The sequence below is a fragment of the Numenius arquata genome, chromosome 9 (genome assembly GCF_964106895.1).
Source record: "Numenius arquata chromosome 9, bNumArq3.hap1.1, whole genome shotgun sequence".
Lineage (NCBI taxonomy): Eukaryota > Metazoa > Chordata > Aves > Charadriiformes > Scolopacidae > Numenius > Numenius arquata.
The window spans coordinates 49,999,633-50,015,518 of record NC_133584.1 but is presented as its reverse complement, the minus strand read 5'-3'; the positions used below and the strand labels follow the sequence as shown (position 1 = coordinate 50,015,518).

Genomic DNA, 15,886 nt, shown 5'->3' with positions numbered 1-15,886 from the left:
CGCGTAGAATTGAGGAGGAAGATGCTTCTCTTCACTGCCCCTTCTCAATCGTCACGCTTCATGGTTAATTTTTTAGTAACGATTTTTGACAACGTGTCTGTTTACGTTAAACCTGGCGTAGTTTAGTGTCATGTGGTAAGAGGAAAGACTTTAAGGAGGGGAAAAATATAAAAAGACCAGGTTTAGGCCAAGCAAATAAACTGTATTTTACTTCCAGCTGGCTTCCGAAGCTGCGCAAGCGCAGCTCTGCGGGACACGGCAAACCTTAGCGCCAGCGGCTGAGAGGATAAACGGCCACGCTGTTGGTAAATACAAGAGCTACAGCTTCTGATTTCGGATCATGTGACTCTTCGAGTGAGTGCGTGCAAAGAAGTCAACCAAGTTTTCTTCGTGCTTTCGTAATGAAATATATATTTCCCAGCAGTACAGTGATAGGTAATTAAAGAGACTGAGCTTTTTTCTTTTTTTTTTTTTTTTTTTTCCTATTACCGTGCTGAAGACATGAAAAAAGAATTAGGGGAAAAGGTCAAATGTTATAAATTTATTTTGGGACATATATATTGCAACCTCTGTGGAAGCTTTTGAAAATTCAGGCAAAGATCAATACACTTCCAATAAAACCTTTAAACTTCCAATAAAACAATATTTTAAACATTATATATATATATTTATATATACTTTTAATTAAAGGGACCATTTTAGCAGGATTATTATTTTTTTTTTATACTGCATTCCTCTGACATAGCTCTTTCCAGATTGAAGGGATGCAAATGAGGTAAGAATTAAGGCAAACCTAAAAGGCATGCAAATGAAGTACATTTATATCCACTGACAATACAAGCACGTGTGCGGAGCAGACGTAAGAGCCGAGGAACTCTTCCCCTCCGTCTGTCCGGTACTACTTTACAGCAGAATGGTGACATGGTTTATAATAAACAGTTAACATTACCGTGGGGATTCAGTGTCACTAACATTACTCAGTCTAGGAGACACAGAGCTAGCATCAGGAAAACATGAACAATAAATAATATAATTCACGGCAGCACAGGACTGCTGCACAGGCTCCAGAGGAAGAGGGCTGTTATGAAATGACATTGCACACATCACGTTGTGGCAGTTTATTTTTATAATATATACTTTTAAAATTCTTTAGCAAATGACATTCTCATGCACACAAGTGTTTCAAACACAAGAAGCAAGTCCATTTATAGGTAGTCCAAGCAAATTTTTGTGTGTGTGGAAATAGCTGCAAACTGAATGGAACATTGAACTTCTGTGCAGTCTATGACGCGTTGCACACCAGCTCATTTCTGAATGTCACACTGCAGGAGTAATACGATGGAAGGATCACTCTTTGCAGCTTCTTTGAATTCATCCAGTGTGATCTGGTCGTCTTTGTTCTTATCCATCTTACTGAAGATCTTGTCTACCCGTTGCTCAGGCGTCAGACCATCCTCGTTCATTTTCATCATTATCACAGTGCCCACCATTTTGTAGATGGCCTTTGGAAAGAAACCAAATAGAGAACTCAACAAATGAATTAACCCGATTTTTTGATGTGATCAAAATCTGGAAAGATTTTCCAACAATAAAATGACTGCCACCTTCCCTAAAGATTTGGTTTTTCCCTTAGAATCAGACGTCGACGTACTTAAAACAAGGAAGAATGTGTTTTGCTATCTTTAGATGTATCAGGGGTTACATTTTGCATCCTGGAATGAGTTTCTTTGCCGTTCTGTTTGACGGTGCAAAACTGCTGTAACCTATTCTCTGGATCAACTGCTTATTTGGCTTTTAGTCACTCCCTCGAAACATTTCACATAAATTCTGAATAATCAGTTTTAGCAGTCATCACCTTTTAATAGCTTTCTGTGGGTACATGTGAGCAAAATCTGGTATTAACTGCTGTGGTGAGTAGCTGCAGATGACGAGGGAGGTAAACTTTATCCTTCCTGTTAGAGCTGTGGTCATCTTAAAGCCCATCTGTGAGAGCTCACTTAAAATAGTGTGTTGTTATCCCTGTAAATTTCTGTAATCTGAAGTTAATCTCCAGTGAGGCTTCAGCTACTTGAGCTACAAACCAGTAATTTCATGGGTGTCAAGTGATTTTGAGATGGGCTTTGTAAATCCTTTGCTCTGCTGTTCTTATGGTTAATCCCTTCATCAGAAAAAAAATTACCTCTAGATATTGAAAAGCTCACATGCACATATGTACCCCCTGCCATTCTCAGAGACTACATCTGTTGTTACTTAGGCGTGAGTTGGGATAGGATGAATACATGCAATGTGTTGAGCCCCCAACACAAGAAGGACAGGGACCCATTGGAGTGAGTCCAGAGGAGGCCCATAAAGATGCTCAGAGGGCTGGAGCACCTCTGCTATGAAGACAGGCTGAGAGAGTTGGGGTTGTTCAGCCTGGAGAAGAGAAGGCTCTGGGGAGACCTTATAGTCCCTTCCAGTACCTGAAGGGGGCCTACAGGAGAGCTGGGGAGGGACTCTCTTTATCAGGGAGGGGAGCCATAGGATGAGGGGTAATGGTTTTAAATTGGAAGAAGGGAGATTTAGGCTAGATATTAGAAGAAATTCTTTATTGTGAGGATGGTGAGACACTGGAACAGGTTGCCCAGAGAAGTTGTGGATGCCCCATCCCTGGAAGTGTTCAAGACCAGGCTGGATGGGGCTTTGAGCAACCTGCTCTAGCAGGAGGTGTCCCTGCCCATGGCACAGGAGTGGAACTACGTGATCTATAAGGCCCGTTCCAACCCAAACCATTCTATGATTCTATGAATGTATGCTTTTAATGATACAGTATGGCCTCTTGTTTCTTAAAATCTAAAGGGTACGTGAACAAGTAATCAGATTTTACTAATGCTCCGACATGTTATTTTTCAGTGTCATATTGATCTCACCTCTATAATTTCCAGCATTTCCACTCTTGTAATTTTACCATCACCATCCAGGTCGTACATGTTGAAGGCCCAGTTCAGCTTTTGCTCAAAGCTGCCTCGTGAGGTGATGGACAGTGCACAAATGAACTCTCTGAAGTCGATGGTCCCATCTCCGTTTTTATCAAAGGTTCGGAAGGCATGCTGGGCAAACTTTGAAGCATCTCCATATGGAAAGAACTGCAAAATAGAATAATAAATACAATCATGGGCAACGCAAGGGAGCAAGCGATGTTCCTGCCTGCAAAATACTGAAGTGAGGCATTTATGAAGAGTTGCTGGTGGGCTTCGTGTAAAACTGAAGCTACGCAATGTAAGCGTCTGTAATGGTTACAGTGTAATGACTATTAAAACCTTATCTCTACAAAAATCTCTTCGCTCACCGCAAACTGTATTACAAATATATTTCATTTTAATTTAAAGCTAAATTAACTAGATGAACCTTTAAATGAAGTTGGGTGCAAAGGGCAGATGGAATGTAATGTTGTCTGACTATGAAATACAGAAACCAAGGTGCATTTTAGCAGTATATTTTCTGCCTGGGAGTAACCAGCCCCTGACACGTTCCAACCAAGCGGATGTGTGGGCTTGTTCTTATATAACTTCGTTTATTTAAAAAAAAAAAAAAAAAAAATCCACACAGAGCACAAAATCCCAGGAACATATGTTCTCTTCTGCCAACCAACATAATGCAAGGACGTAAGATGAGAACTGAGATCCAGTTAAACAATACAGGAGAATGCTCTTCATGTTTAATATCCATTATTAGGGAACACCTCAACTGTGGCCGTAGCTTAACAAAGTATTCTGAATGACCATAACCTGTAAGTTTTCAGCCGGTATTTTTTCTCCCTCAGGAAATGTATGATTTAAGACACTGGAGACAGTAGTTGTTCTTTCTGTGGCCCAGACTCAAGAAAACATTCCTCTTCACCCCAGTGCAGAAGTCCCATTGCACTGAAGGGACTGTATGCAAATAATGATTGTTTCTGTATTCCCTTCCCCCTTTCATGGAGGTTTTCATGCTCCTAAAATATAAATGTGCATTACTCCCAAACTGAGAGCCATCTCCTTTTCTGCTTTTTAAAATTCCAATTCTTAGTAAGTATTGCATTTAATATTGTAAGTTTGAAGCACAGACCATGGTGGCAGCTGAGGAAGTGGGTCTGCATTTTACAATTTTCCATTTCCCAGCCCAGAGCTGTCACTGGAGGCTGGTGGTTGCTGTGGTTGCTGTGAAAGCTCTTGAACAATACACTCAGATTTTATGGAGGATCTCGGGGATCTCACAGCACATACAGAAATGGGCGCTACTAATTGACTGACTAAATACAGATGCCGAACATGGCAAGCCTTTGCTGCTTTTCCTTTGAGGAGGCCAAACGACCATGCGGATACTGCATCTTGCCCTAAAAAATAAACAACTTCATGCATAGCCTGCTGCTTGCAACAAATTTGTGGCCATGTGGAGTCCCTGCTGCATTGCCAAAGAGGTCCTAACCTGAAATTCTCCTTTAAACTTACTGTCTTCTCTGATACCAACTTTTCAGACACAATTCTGGATAACCTTTGCATTGCTGTGAGGTATGACTGCTATACAATCTCTGGCTCAGTTGCATTATAGTCAATGCAAAATCTTCCTTATATTTTGCCCACTTCCATCCATTCACAATATTGCCCTGTTGTGGTCTGCCCTCAAAGGGGTGCAAAACACTGGATTATCCCAGAAGAGGTATCAAATATGCCCATCTCACTTCCCAAGTATCTTTATGGGGAGATATTTGAACATGGTGTGGAGTCATCGAGAGAGAGTGACACTGTACCCATTCCAGTGGGATTTTGTCCAGGTTAACATTGCTGTTAAAGTTGTGATTTTCTCATCTGACTTAGCAGGGGTCAGCATCCAGCTGCTGCTTCTGCGCCCCTTCTCCAACAGCTGAAAGAGGCGTTTGGTATCGTCTCCCCCTGAAAAAGTAACGCCTGTGTCTGAATTCAACCCAGCCCGTTCCTGCTTTGATCACCCAAACTGATGGAGCTGTAAATATCTCAAGGTGCTGTTGCAGCTGTACTTCTTGGTTTTTGACCTTTAAAAATTTTTGGACGCCGCTATGGTAAGTATGATTGAGCTCATAAATACATATAAAGGTATATGGATTCTCTGACACCATTGGGGACTGCAGCGACTGCAGCTACCAGACCTTGCTGAATTGCTCTTCTAGTGCAAACCTCAGTGTTTTGTCAAAGCAAACAGAGCTCCCTCCCTGGGATGGCTCTTTGGGCTCACAATTCTAGGTTCGGTTGTCACAGAACAAAGTTATGTGAATGTTATCCAAAACCTGAATATTATTTGCAGGTTATTAAAAATCCTTCTCATTGCTTTCTCTTCTTCATGATCTACCTTTTCTTCAACTTCTGTATCAACTGCAGATGTTAACATAGGTGATATTTAATTTTAGATGTGTGCATGTGTAGGTAGATACATGTACACTTCTGCAGATCACTGGTAGGAAGCTAAGAAGTGGCTCTTGTTCCCTGTAGCTCCACCTGGACTCCACTGTCTCTCTTATTATATTTCTTGGGAGCTTGCTGGCTGTTCAAAGCTGAAAAGACAATTAGAATAATCTCTTGCTTTTTAAATCACTCTGAGGGTGGTGAGACACTGGAACAGGTTGCCCAGAGAAGTTGTGGATGCCCCATCCCTGGAGGTGTTCAAGACCAGGCTGGATGGGGCTTTGAGCAACCTGGTCTAGTGGGAGGTGTCCCTGCCCATGGCACAGGGGTGGAACTACATGATCTTTAAGGTCCCTTCCAACCCAAACCATTCTATGATTCTATGAAATCTGTACTGATCACTGTCCTGTGACATACAGGTTACAAAACAAAATACTTCAAAATTTTCCAGTCTTCCAAGTGTTTTGGTTAAGAGCTGACTATTGCTGAGGATGTAGCCCGATCCGTATCTCTGTGACTGTCACTCCACAGTCTCTGTAACAGAAAGGCAAGTAGTGTGAGGGAAACATTATCATCCTTTTCACTGTTCAGAGAACCAAAATACATTCAGGTGCTACTCTCCTACGATCCAGACTGAGAAATGGTACAAATGTACTTCCTGGAGGAACCAAAGAACTTAAAATGCAATGAAGAAGCTCACCTACAAAAATGGCCAAGTGGCGGCACACACCTAGAAATACTCAATACTCAATACTCCCAAGAACAAAGAGGGGAATTAGGAGGCGTCAGTGACCAGAGATGCCAAAGACCATTTCCAAATTATTCTTGGGGAAAAATTAATGTATCATTCAGTCTCCCGTTAGAGGAGCATCAGCAAGCTGTGGTGACCTCTTGTCCAGTCATGCCATTAACCTCCCGTAGCAGGGAGAAAAGCATCCTTCTAATTTTCTCATCAGAGACAGGAAAAGGAGTTTTTCTCTTCTGAGGTGAGGAAGGTGGTGGCACTGCTCAGAGCTAGGCCTTGGCATTTACAGCCTAGTAAGGTGAACAAATGGAGTTCATGCCTTTTTTTTTGTTTGTCTTGGGGATTTTTTATGTGTGCGTGTGTCTGTTTTCCTCCCTCTAGGGAGCAAATGCAGTAAAAGGTCCTTTAGGGACTGAAGGCACTCTTCTCCAGTCTGTACCTGCTGGTTTGTATTATTTTTAGCTCAGAACAACTAAAAAACATTGTCAAAACTTGTTTGAAAATCTACTTGAAGACTTCCATTGGCCTGTTTTGAAATTATTCATAAATAAGAAATGGAATAAAACAAAACCAAAACAATTAACGAGCAAAAGAAGCTACCTCTGCTGAAACATTATTTGACTATTAAAATACAGTGAGGCCTTAGGAAGATGTAAAGGCCCTTTTTTCCATAAAGCCACAGACTGTCAACTACTTAAAGACTAGTCTGAGCCAAGTGCAATGGGAGACAGGGATCGCTGGAAGGCAAATACCCATTTTTGGCAAGGGGGACATGAGGGTGTTTTAGTCTGCCTCATATGGCACGCTGGCATGAGCTCAGTGAATGCCTCAAAAACAAGTGAAGAAACACAACTGGGATTTTCAGCGGCTACAGCCACTGGGAAAATCAGTGGGTTCTTCAGCCTCCTCTGCAAACCCTTGTTCAGGTGATCAACCTAGATATGAAGCAACTATTTCCCTTCTGCTGCAATGGTGCTACTGAAAACGGCACTCTACACACCAGCATTGTCTCCTGCTTTACCCTTTTCATCCAAAAACCAAGATAAACTATACCTGCCTGGGCTTTTTGTGGCAGTCAGTTCCATGGGTGATCAAACACTGGTCATTCCCTTGTTTCCTTTCCTTTCTTTTGCCCAGGGAAGTTGTGGGTGCCTCATCCCTGGAGGTGTTCAAGGCCAGGCTGGATGGGGCTTTGAGCAAACTGGTCTAGCAGGAGGTGTCCCTGCCCATGGCAGGGGGGTTGGAACAAGCCAATCTTTAAGGTCCCTTCCCACTCTAACCATTCGATGATTCTGCTTCTCTAGTCTTATCTCTTGCTTGGCCTGTGAATTTTCTGATCAGTTACATCAACATGCTGGTGCGTGAAGAAAGTGTTATCTCTACAGACAACTACCACTTAAGAAAGGAAAAAGGAAGAGGAAAAAAAAAATCCCTCTTATTCTGCTCCTCAAATTTTGGAGGAGAAGATTGTCTTGCAGATTCTTATGTCCCAGAGTGTTTCTGGACACCTTTATGGGACACGGGAAACTTTCAAAGGGTCCTGGAATAAGAGTATCTAGCGAATAGCATCTACAAATTGTACATAACTTAAGTCTTGGGAAAACTGATCAAATACCTAGAAATATTGATCTGCTTGGCTGCAGATACTTTAGCATCTTTGAAGTGATGCTGTTCACAGACAACTCTGTGACCAACTCTATTCAGATCATCTTTGGGAGGAAGTTACTGAAAAATCATAAAGCATATGCTAAAGCATAACGGCTAAAGCTCTAGCATATGGCTAAAACATAAAAGAAAAAACAAAACCAAAAGCAATACATTTCCCCAAATTCCCCAGTGATGAGGAGGTCCAAAAAAGAAGGGTGTCTCCTTCACTGGTAGGGTGGGCTGGAGAGAATCTATAGACTGGCCTGAATGGTGCTTTGCTTTTCATGTGATGTTTTATCATGTTTGAGATGTATTTCTATTAAAAGGGAAATTCTGCTATAAAATGGAGAAAACCAGAATTAGAGTAGTGTACAGAAAGCTGACCTACACCTGCCCGGGTGACAACTGCATCACTGGTGTAATGTCACAGCTTCCAGCACCAAGGTGGGAGCTGGAGAACAGAATGGGAGGTGGGCGAGCAGGAGGTGGTACAGGGCTTCTGCAGCCCACGCGTGGAGAAGATGGAAGAAGCAGCCGCTGATTCCCGCAGGAGCTGAGCTGCCCCATTTGGGGCTCGGCACTGCCATGCTCTGCTGAGGGCTGAAGCAGCCAAGAGGGACAAGTGGGGCACAGCCAGCACAAGGAGCAGTGTGAGCATCGCTGGGGACCAGCACGTGGAAACAAGCCCAGCAGTTGGCTCCCATGGGAAAAAACGTATACAATTGATGCTGTTGCACTTTAGAAAGGAGTGACTTACCCTTTTTATCTACTTTGTTAGGGTTTTCTTTCCTCTCTTTCATAAGTTTGCCAGGAACACAGTTCACTTTTGTAAGTGGACAACAGGAGCACTTGGAGAATCAGGAAGTTTGGCTGCTGATAGAAGCTCAGATGGGTATTTTTTACAGCAAACCTCTTAAATTTCAACCTAGATGCTGATAGCTGCTGGTCGAGCCCCATCTTACAGATCCTCAGAAGTGGGGTCATGAGGTGGATGCCTGAGATGACTGGAGAGCAGGCTGCTGCTCACTAGTTTTACAAGAGGATGAAGCTCTGCGTTCTTCCAAACACAGAAGTTGAGGAGATGATAAGAAAAAAGATTACTTTTTAATTCTCTCCTTTAGAAAAAAATAATTGTAATTTACTATAACGTCCTGCACTCTTGCACTTCATGTGTTAAGGCATGAGAAGGGGGAGATGTACAGGCTGTGAACTATTGGGACCTGATGGGAAGGTTGTGCTACTTTGGCAGCAGGGTGACCTGCAGGGCTGCAGCCAGCGCCTCTTTGTACAAAAATGAAAACTAATGTAACAAGAGCATAACCAGAGCAGCACAAAAAGACACAACCAGTACATTTGTCCTTCTTCTGGAAGAGATTTGACTGCTCTGGGAATACACAGCTCAAGAGCAGGTCAGGAGAGATACACCTTTAAAACAGATAAAGACACATTTTCAAGTCTTCCTGAGGATGTGTGGATTAAGAATGGATAAGGCACGACGTGCCCTTTTGTTCATGTTATGTCTCACCCTTATTCTCCAGAGTAACGCCAGTGAAATGAATGTGAAATGTTGCGAGCTGCCTGCATGCCCAGCGCTGGAGCAGAGAGGGTGGACAGAAAGCATCCTGCCAAGGGTGGTGGGGACCGATGGGGAGGGCACCAGGGACATGGCCAAGGCCGAGCAGGATGGGGCTGTAAGCAGGAACGCTGGTGGCTATGAGAGCCACAGCGTCGCCCTGGACCGGAGCCATGCATCCCTCTTTGGTCAATGGAGAGAGGCTTCTCCAAAGAGCGACCTTAAACAGGCAAATTAGGTGTCAGAGACTTCTCCCTGGACTGGTTGTAGGGGGAGCAGAGGGATCATTAAATTACATATTTATTGCAAAGTCAGTCTTCACAGTCCGAAGCAGGGAGACTTCTAGTCCTTGTAGTTCCCAGACTCAACCCCTTCCCAGCCATCTTCTATGTGCTTTTCGCTGAACGAGTGTTTTTAGTGCTTGCCTGTAGAACAGGCTTTCCAAAATCACAGCAGTGGGACGATGCAACATCCTTTCCCTGCTGAAAGGTCTCAGCTTGGACGTGGAAACCTCAGACTCGCTTCCCTCCCCTGTCTGAGACAGGGGCAGCTGAATGGGCAGCTCAGGAGAAAGCACCAGCTACAGCATAGCACAGATCAGGGAACTATGAGTTCCCAAATTGGGAACAGCTTGGGTGAACTAATATTAAAGGCATCAGAAAGAGAGCAAACTTTTTTTTTTTTTTTAACAAATTAGTGCTTGAGGAACTGTTTTAGGAGATATGGATTCTAGTATTTCCGCCACTAAATGTATTTAAAAATCTACTTTAACTCAGATAATTTTCACAATTCTCCTTTCAATTCATCTGCATCTTAACTGCTATGTTACTAAGCAGAATGTGTATTATTAGCAGTATGGGCCAATGCAAACAATCCAGTTACTTCAATGGATTTTGAATTGAGCTTATGATCAGGCTAAATCTGAAAGCATTTCCTTGCCACTTTGTAGTTCTGTCAAAGGTTTTCCCTGAGTTACTATTCATTGGATGAGAACTTTAATGAACTGAAACACACCCAAATGTTGTTTTTCAAGTCCGGACCCCAAGGGCCTTTAGGCAACCAAGACGAAACCCACAGAGGGACACCAGCAATGAAGGGTACTGAGCAATTGCCTTCACCGCTAGGTCTTCCATCACTCTAAGGTGTCCAAATGTCCAAATGTTTTGGCTGTGGATTTCCAAGGGCTTTTCTCACACAACTCTTCTGTCTAGACTTTGGAGATCCTGTTCCCGGAGGCAATTAACCACATCTCACTGTGCTGAAATCCCCAGCTGCCCTTTAAATGAAAAGCATTTAGATAAACACTGAGGATTTCAGTCTCAGAGCACTCTGAGACAGAAGTTTACTGCAGAGACATAACAGGCAATGAATGAGCACCCAAGAATTTGGCTCCACAGAAGCAGAAGTAATTTCAGCAGCTATGCATGCTTCCATTAACAATTTAATCAAACGTTAAGGGATTTGGATCCCAGAGATACAGATGTTCCTGTCCTGTTCCCAGCTCTCAGCCGCAGAGTCGTAGCACATCAGCACAGAAAGGTACATCACATGCCTTTGAAAGGTCTGGGGCTGTCCTGTTCATATGCATCGAAAATGAAGTGAGGGTTACAACGATTTAATTTCATTACTAAAATTCCAGGGGGTGGAACGGGATGATGTTTCTGCACTGTGCTGATGCTGTAACTGATCCAGACATGATATTCAGAGTTGTGGTACAGATGGGGACCCTCTTCTCAACCTTCTCTTCTATCCTTCCTCACTCTGCATTATCACTCCGTTATGCAGAGAAATCCTAAGAGAGGAGAGGTCTAAAATCTCTCGCAATAGCTCACTCCCAGCTACAGCACTGATGCCACTGATCTGCACAAGGGCTGAAGCAATGGCCACACTAATGGGGCTGATGGGCATCCCCGACCTCTGCTCCACCACACATACAGCTGGAGGAAAATGGGCAGTTTGGTTTGGTCTTGTGAGTTAATGATGCAGGTAAAACTGCCTGGAATAGCAGCAGGGGTTTGTGGAGTATGTTCCGAAGCTGAGGGCGTTACCCAATCACATCTTTTGTGTATTACCAGGCTGGTTAGCTTAAAAATTTCTTTTGCTAAGCTTTTTTTTACTTTGCATATGAAGCTGAAAAGAGCAAGCATAGCCCTAACACCCTTTGTTCATGGTTAGTGAATTGTATTTCCTCTGCCTTCAAAAACCCAAATAAATGGATAATAATGGTACTACTGTGTCAGAGTGTGTACTTTTTGAAACCCAAGCTCAATGTATTACTCTAAGGCACTAATGTAATTCAGGAAACAGCAAGATTCTTGCTGTAGACAGTAGACGATGATGTTTAGCCTGTCCATGTGTAAGACTGCAGCTTCTGCTGATGGAATGCACAATGAAGCAACTGTATCAATGCATTTTTTTCTCTTGCATGTTAATATAGCTACACTGCTTCAGAAGTCAGATTCATTTTGTGTTTCTCCTACAGCTCCCTTTACTGGGAGCAAAACACTATCAGTTTTCCTGTTTCTCCCTCTTCTTCCATTCAGTGTTTGAAGGGTTATTATCTCCTTCCAGCTTGTCATACATGTACCAAAGCGCTTCACACCCAAAGCATGTGAATCCCTGCTTGTATGTGGGAGAAAGGTCATTTTCTGGCTCAACTCTAGCCTTTTTATTGCGCTTTACATAGACAAAAGGTCCACTGGACTGACCCACTGGAAAAATGCAGAATTGGGGCACACAATGCCACGACCCAGTACTGCAGGTCTGCATGGGTTTTACCAGCCAGAATCCTTCACAGTAATCAAGTTCTTCTCTACAGTCAGCCGAAAAAATGAGTCTGATTATGTTTTGCTGAGTATCAGGGAAGAGATTACCCCATAAGATTACACTGGATTGATACACATGAATCTGGGCTTCAGGCTGAGAGGATACAGACCCGAACCTGTCAGTACAGCCAAAATTCACTGCTGCAAAGCAGAAACCAGCACGGTATTTTCTGCAGTAAGGCAAATTAAAAAAAAAAAAACCAAAAAACAAACAAAAAAAAAAAACCCAACATCACGAATAAGGCATCAGTTGCAGAGCAGGAACAATACAGAACCTGAGGGGGAAAAAACCAACTTATACACTGTCCCAGAGCTAATCTTCAGGGTAAAAGCCCTCCAGCCTTTTGCCCCCATTGATGCTGAGTCTGGTATAGCTGCACTCTTAAGCACATCTGCAGTATAAGTTAGAAATATCTCACCCGGGAAAACTGCCTCCAGCCACTTGGCTTCAGCTTGCCAGATGGTCCCAAGGCAGTGGACACCGTCCACAGCCGTGGGTCTATAGGTCTCCACAGCAGCTGAGCCACAGGGCTGAGCCTCTGGAAAGGATAATCTCAAGGACCACCAAAGACCAGAGTCTAAATGACTATTTAGGTCTCAGTTCTCCATGTGCAAATTTCGTGAGATGTCCCCACCTCCGAGGAGCGCCATGAAGATAAATACAACAAAGAATTGGGACTACTTCAGATATTGCTGCAGTGGGAGCCATACAACTAGCAAGAACCAGGGAGAACTGCCAGAGCTCATGGACGTTTACTGCTTGTGTCTCCGCTCAGTAGCTGTAATGCTGTGAACACATATGCAATGCAGAGACACATGGGAAGGCTTATAAGCAGCTGTTAGTTCTTCACATAAAGAAGAAATATTTAGAAGGGCCAAGAAATATAATTTCTCCTCTTCACTGGGAAAATTCACAAATTGTGCAGGCTGAAGTGGGATCAGAGAAGAGTCTGTGTCTTACCCAGACCTCCAAGGACTGTGACTAACTCTTACATTATTATTAAAGACTAAGCCACCCTGTCTTGCAGATGTTTTTAGCCACTGCAGAAATGTTAATCTGAAGCACATGGAGAAGAAATATTTGAGAATTTAGGAGTTGATTTGAACTATCAATAGCAGTTCCTTCCAATTGTGTGAAACGGCTTCAGAGACCAGAGAACAAGCACACACCACAGGCTATGATAAAGCGAGACTCAAAGTAAAAAAACAGCATATGCCAAGAGGTTGGAGGAAGATGGATGGGAAAAGAGAAACCATGCTTCTTCTCCTCAAACATCCATCTGGCAGGGTCTACCTCTAAAAAAAATCTTTCAACCTGGAAAGTTAATCTCTATACTCACATTTATGGGGAATTAGTCATTAATAGCAGGAAATGAATCGATTTTCAATCTCAGCTTTTCTCTGATTAGATTTGGACAATAAGAAACTTAATTGAGCTGTGGTAGTGCTATAGGTCAATACACTAGCAGATCAGTTATTACTCAGTGCTAACAAAAAAAATCTCCAGAGAGAATTGTCGTCAAAACAATTAGTATTGCTAGTGCATAACACCACGACTACCGCTGATTAAATGTTATTTCTCTTTGATCTTCCCTAACTGAGCAGGAGCCCTGGAACACTTTATTTATTTAAAGTTTGGCACAGTCTTCCACTACCCCAAGGTCAGCGATAGCACAGGGCTGTGACAATGTCAGGATCCTGCTGTGCTGTAACTATGTCCCAGCCTAATTACAACATCCTTTTTCTTGACACCATGTTATCTCTTTAGGAATCTGGGAACATACCAGATGGAGAATACACTGAAATACACTGATCTGGGACATTTTTTTTTTTTTTCCTTCCTTTTCTTTTACTCCCCAGTAAAGATCATCTGACTCCTTTTCATTTCTGAAAAAGGCTTTATTTTCCCAGGGAGTTTTGGCTCCAGTGGTTCAGAGTATTAACTCAAATGCTGTGCCTGCTGTGTTGCAAAGTCCTTAGTGCAAACTTCCAAAAGAATGGGACTATAGAAGCCTCAGTAAGTGCTATTTCCAGCCAAAAAGGGATTTGAAACAGGAGTCACTAAAGTCTAAGACAACCATCTTATGAATATACAGATGGAACTGCAGACAAAATTCTTGTGCCTGAAATATCTATCTCATATACTTATGTAATATGTTCTCCTAAAATTCCTATACATATGGAGTTGTTATAGCCCAGTACTGCAGAAAGGAAACTGCAGAAAGAGAAGGAAAATGGCTGTAGCTGGGAGTATCAGAGAACTGAGCATCTGAAGATCTCAGTGAGTGCTAAACTAGAAAATCTCTTTTCTTGATATTGAGGGCAAACCCTGCTAATTGAGGAATTACCAATAAATAGCTTTAAATTCTGGGGAGAACCATCAATTCCTTTACAAGCAGAGCTCTCTCCAATGAGCTGGGAACTGGTGGACTCGGATATCTTTTCCAGTTCATAAAACCTTTGGCCATAGAGCAGTCCATAAACCTTTCCATCCAAGGAAGGAAACTACAACCTGAAGTCCAGAAAGATCAAAGGAGTGGGAAAAAAGAGTACCAGGAGCACCTTGAGAAAGGTCTGCTGAGAAAAGCATCAAGTACTCAAGGTGAGAAAATGGGAAGGGCTGACTGCCCCCAGAACTGGTGTGCCCTGCTGCTCCTTGCCATCACAGGCTAGAAAAGGGAACCCCAGCCTGCATTTCCAGGCAGCTCGGTCCCAACAGGAACACACAGACTAAGTAACCGGATAGCACCATAGTCTCTAGGTCAGTCGGTGTGCAATTCATCCCTCTGTGCCCAACCAACCCCAGGCAATGCACTGGGAGTGGTGATTTTATTGTGTTGTACCCAAAATGTTTAACAACGCCTAAGGGCCAGGCAGAGTCAGTGTCACAGAGTACTTGGAAATCCAACTTGGTAAATCCTGACATCTCTTTGCTCAGAGACCACACAACATCTGTCCCTAAACTCTTGGCACACAAACAGGTATCCGATTGGAGTTGGTCACAGAATGTGTTACAGAGTAAGGTTTCAGTGCAGGACAAAAGGGGGAAGATCCTAGGGAATGGGAAGGACCCCAAAGCTAGAGGTGAGAGACAGGCAGGTTGGTAGCGACAGCCGCAATAGTGAGCACAGCAGACAAGGGGCAGGTGGGCAATGATGTGATATCATCCTTTTTTCCCCTGCTGTCCCTTGGCATATCCTATTGACTTTTATTTTCAGTTCTGAGTTGCAAAGCAATCCAACAGCAATCCAACAATTCACAGAGGAACTAAACTGAAGTTTCTAATAATTTGAAATTGAAAATTTCTAACTGCTTCAAGGCCTGTCCCAAAGCTTTTCTTTTGCAATGAAGCTGTGAGCAGGCCGGTTTTCAGGTTTCCTTCTGAAAATTTTGTACAGCCCTACTTAGGAGATCCGTCCACCTGTAACCCTTTCAATTCTGTTCCTATGGAGAATAATAATAAAAAGGTCTCTTTTAACACAGTAGAGCTTTAAGATTCCAGCTTGGAGAGATAATGTATTTTCTTCCAAATCTAGGCCTTTTCTTATAATTCAAGCCTTTTGAAAGGTCAATACCAAGACCAATAGTATACAAAAACTTTGGAATACCAGCATTCTGGTGCAAAGGATCATGCATATATAACTATATATATCTAGATATATTTAGATATGTGTCAAACCAATGGACTAAATCAGTCCTT

At 42.8% G+C, this 15,886-nt stretch overlaps 1 protein-coding gene across 2 annotated transcripts in view; it reads right to left on the bottom strand.

Annotated features, from left to right (window-relative positions):
- Positions 1–1,104: 1,104 nt before the first annotated feature.
- Positions 1,105–15,886, bottom strand: part of VSNL1 (visinin like 1) — a 49,425-nt gene continuing 34,643 nt past the window's right edge. Inside the window, exons 2-3 of one of the 2 annotated variants that reach the window (XM_074153172.1) lie at positions 2,910–3,125; positions 1,105–1,502 (exon numbers count right to left, since the gene is read on the bottom strand). In XM_074153172.1, coding sequence (XP_074009273.1) covers positions 1,305–1,502; positions 2,910–3,125 — 414 coding nt within the window. In that variant the 3' untranslated portion in view covers positions 1,105–1,304. The remainder of the gene's footprint in view (positions 1,503–2,909; positions 3,126–15,886) is intronic. The other variant, XM_074153173.1, reaches the window with a different exon arrangement.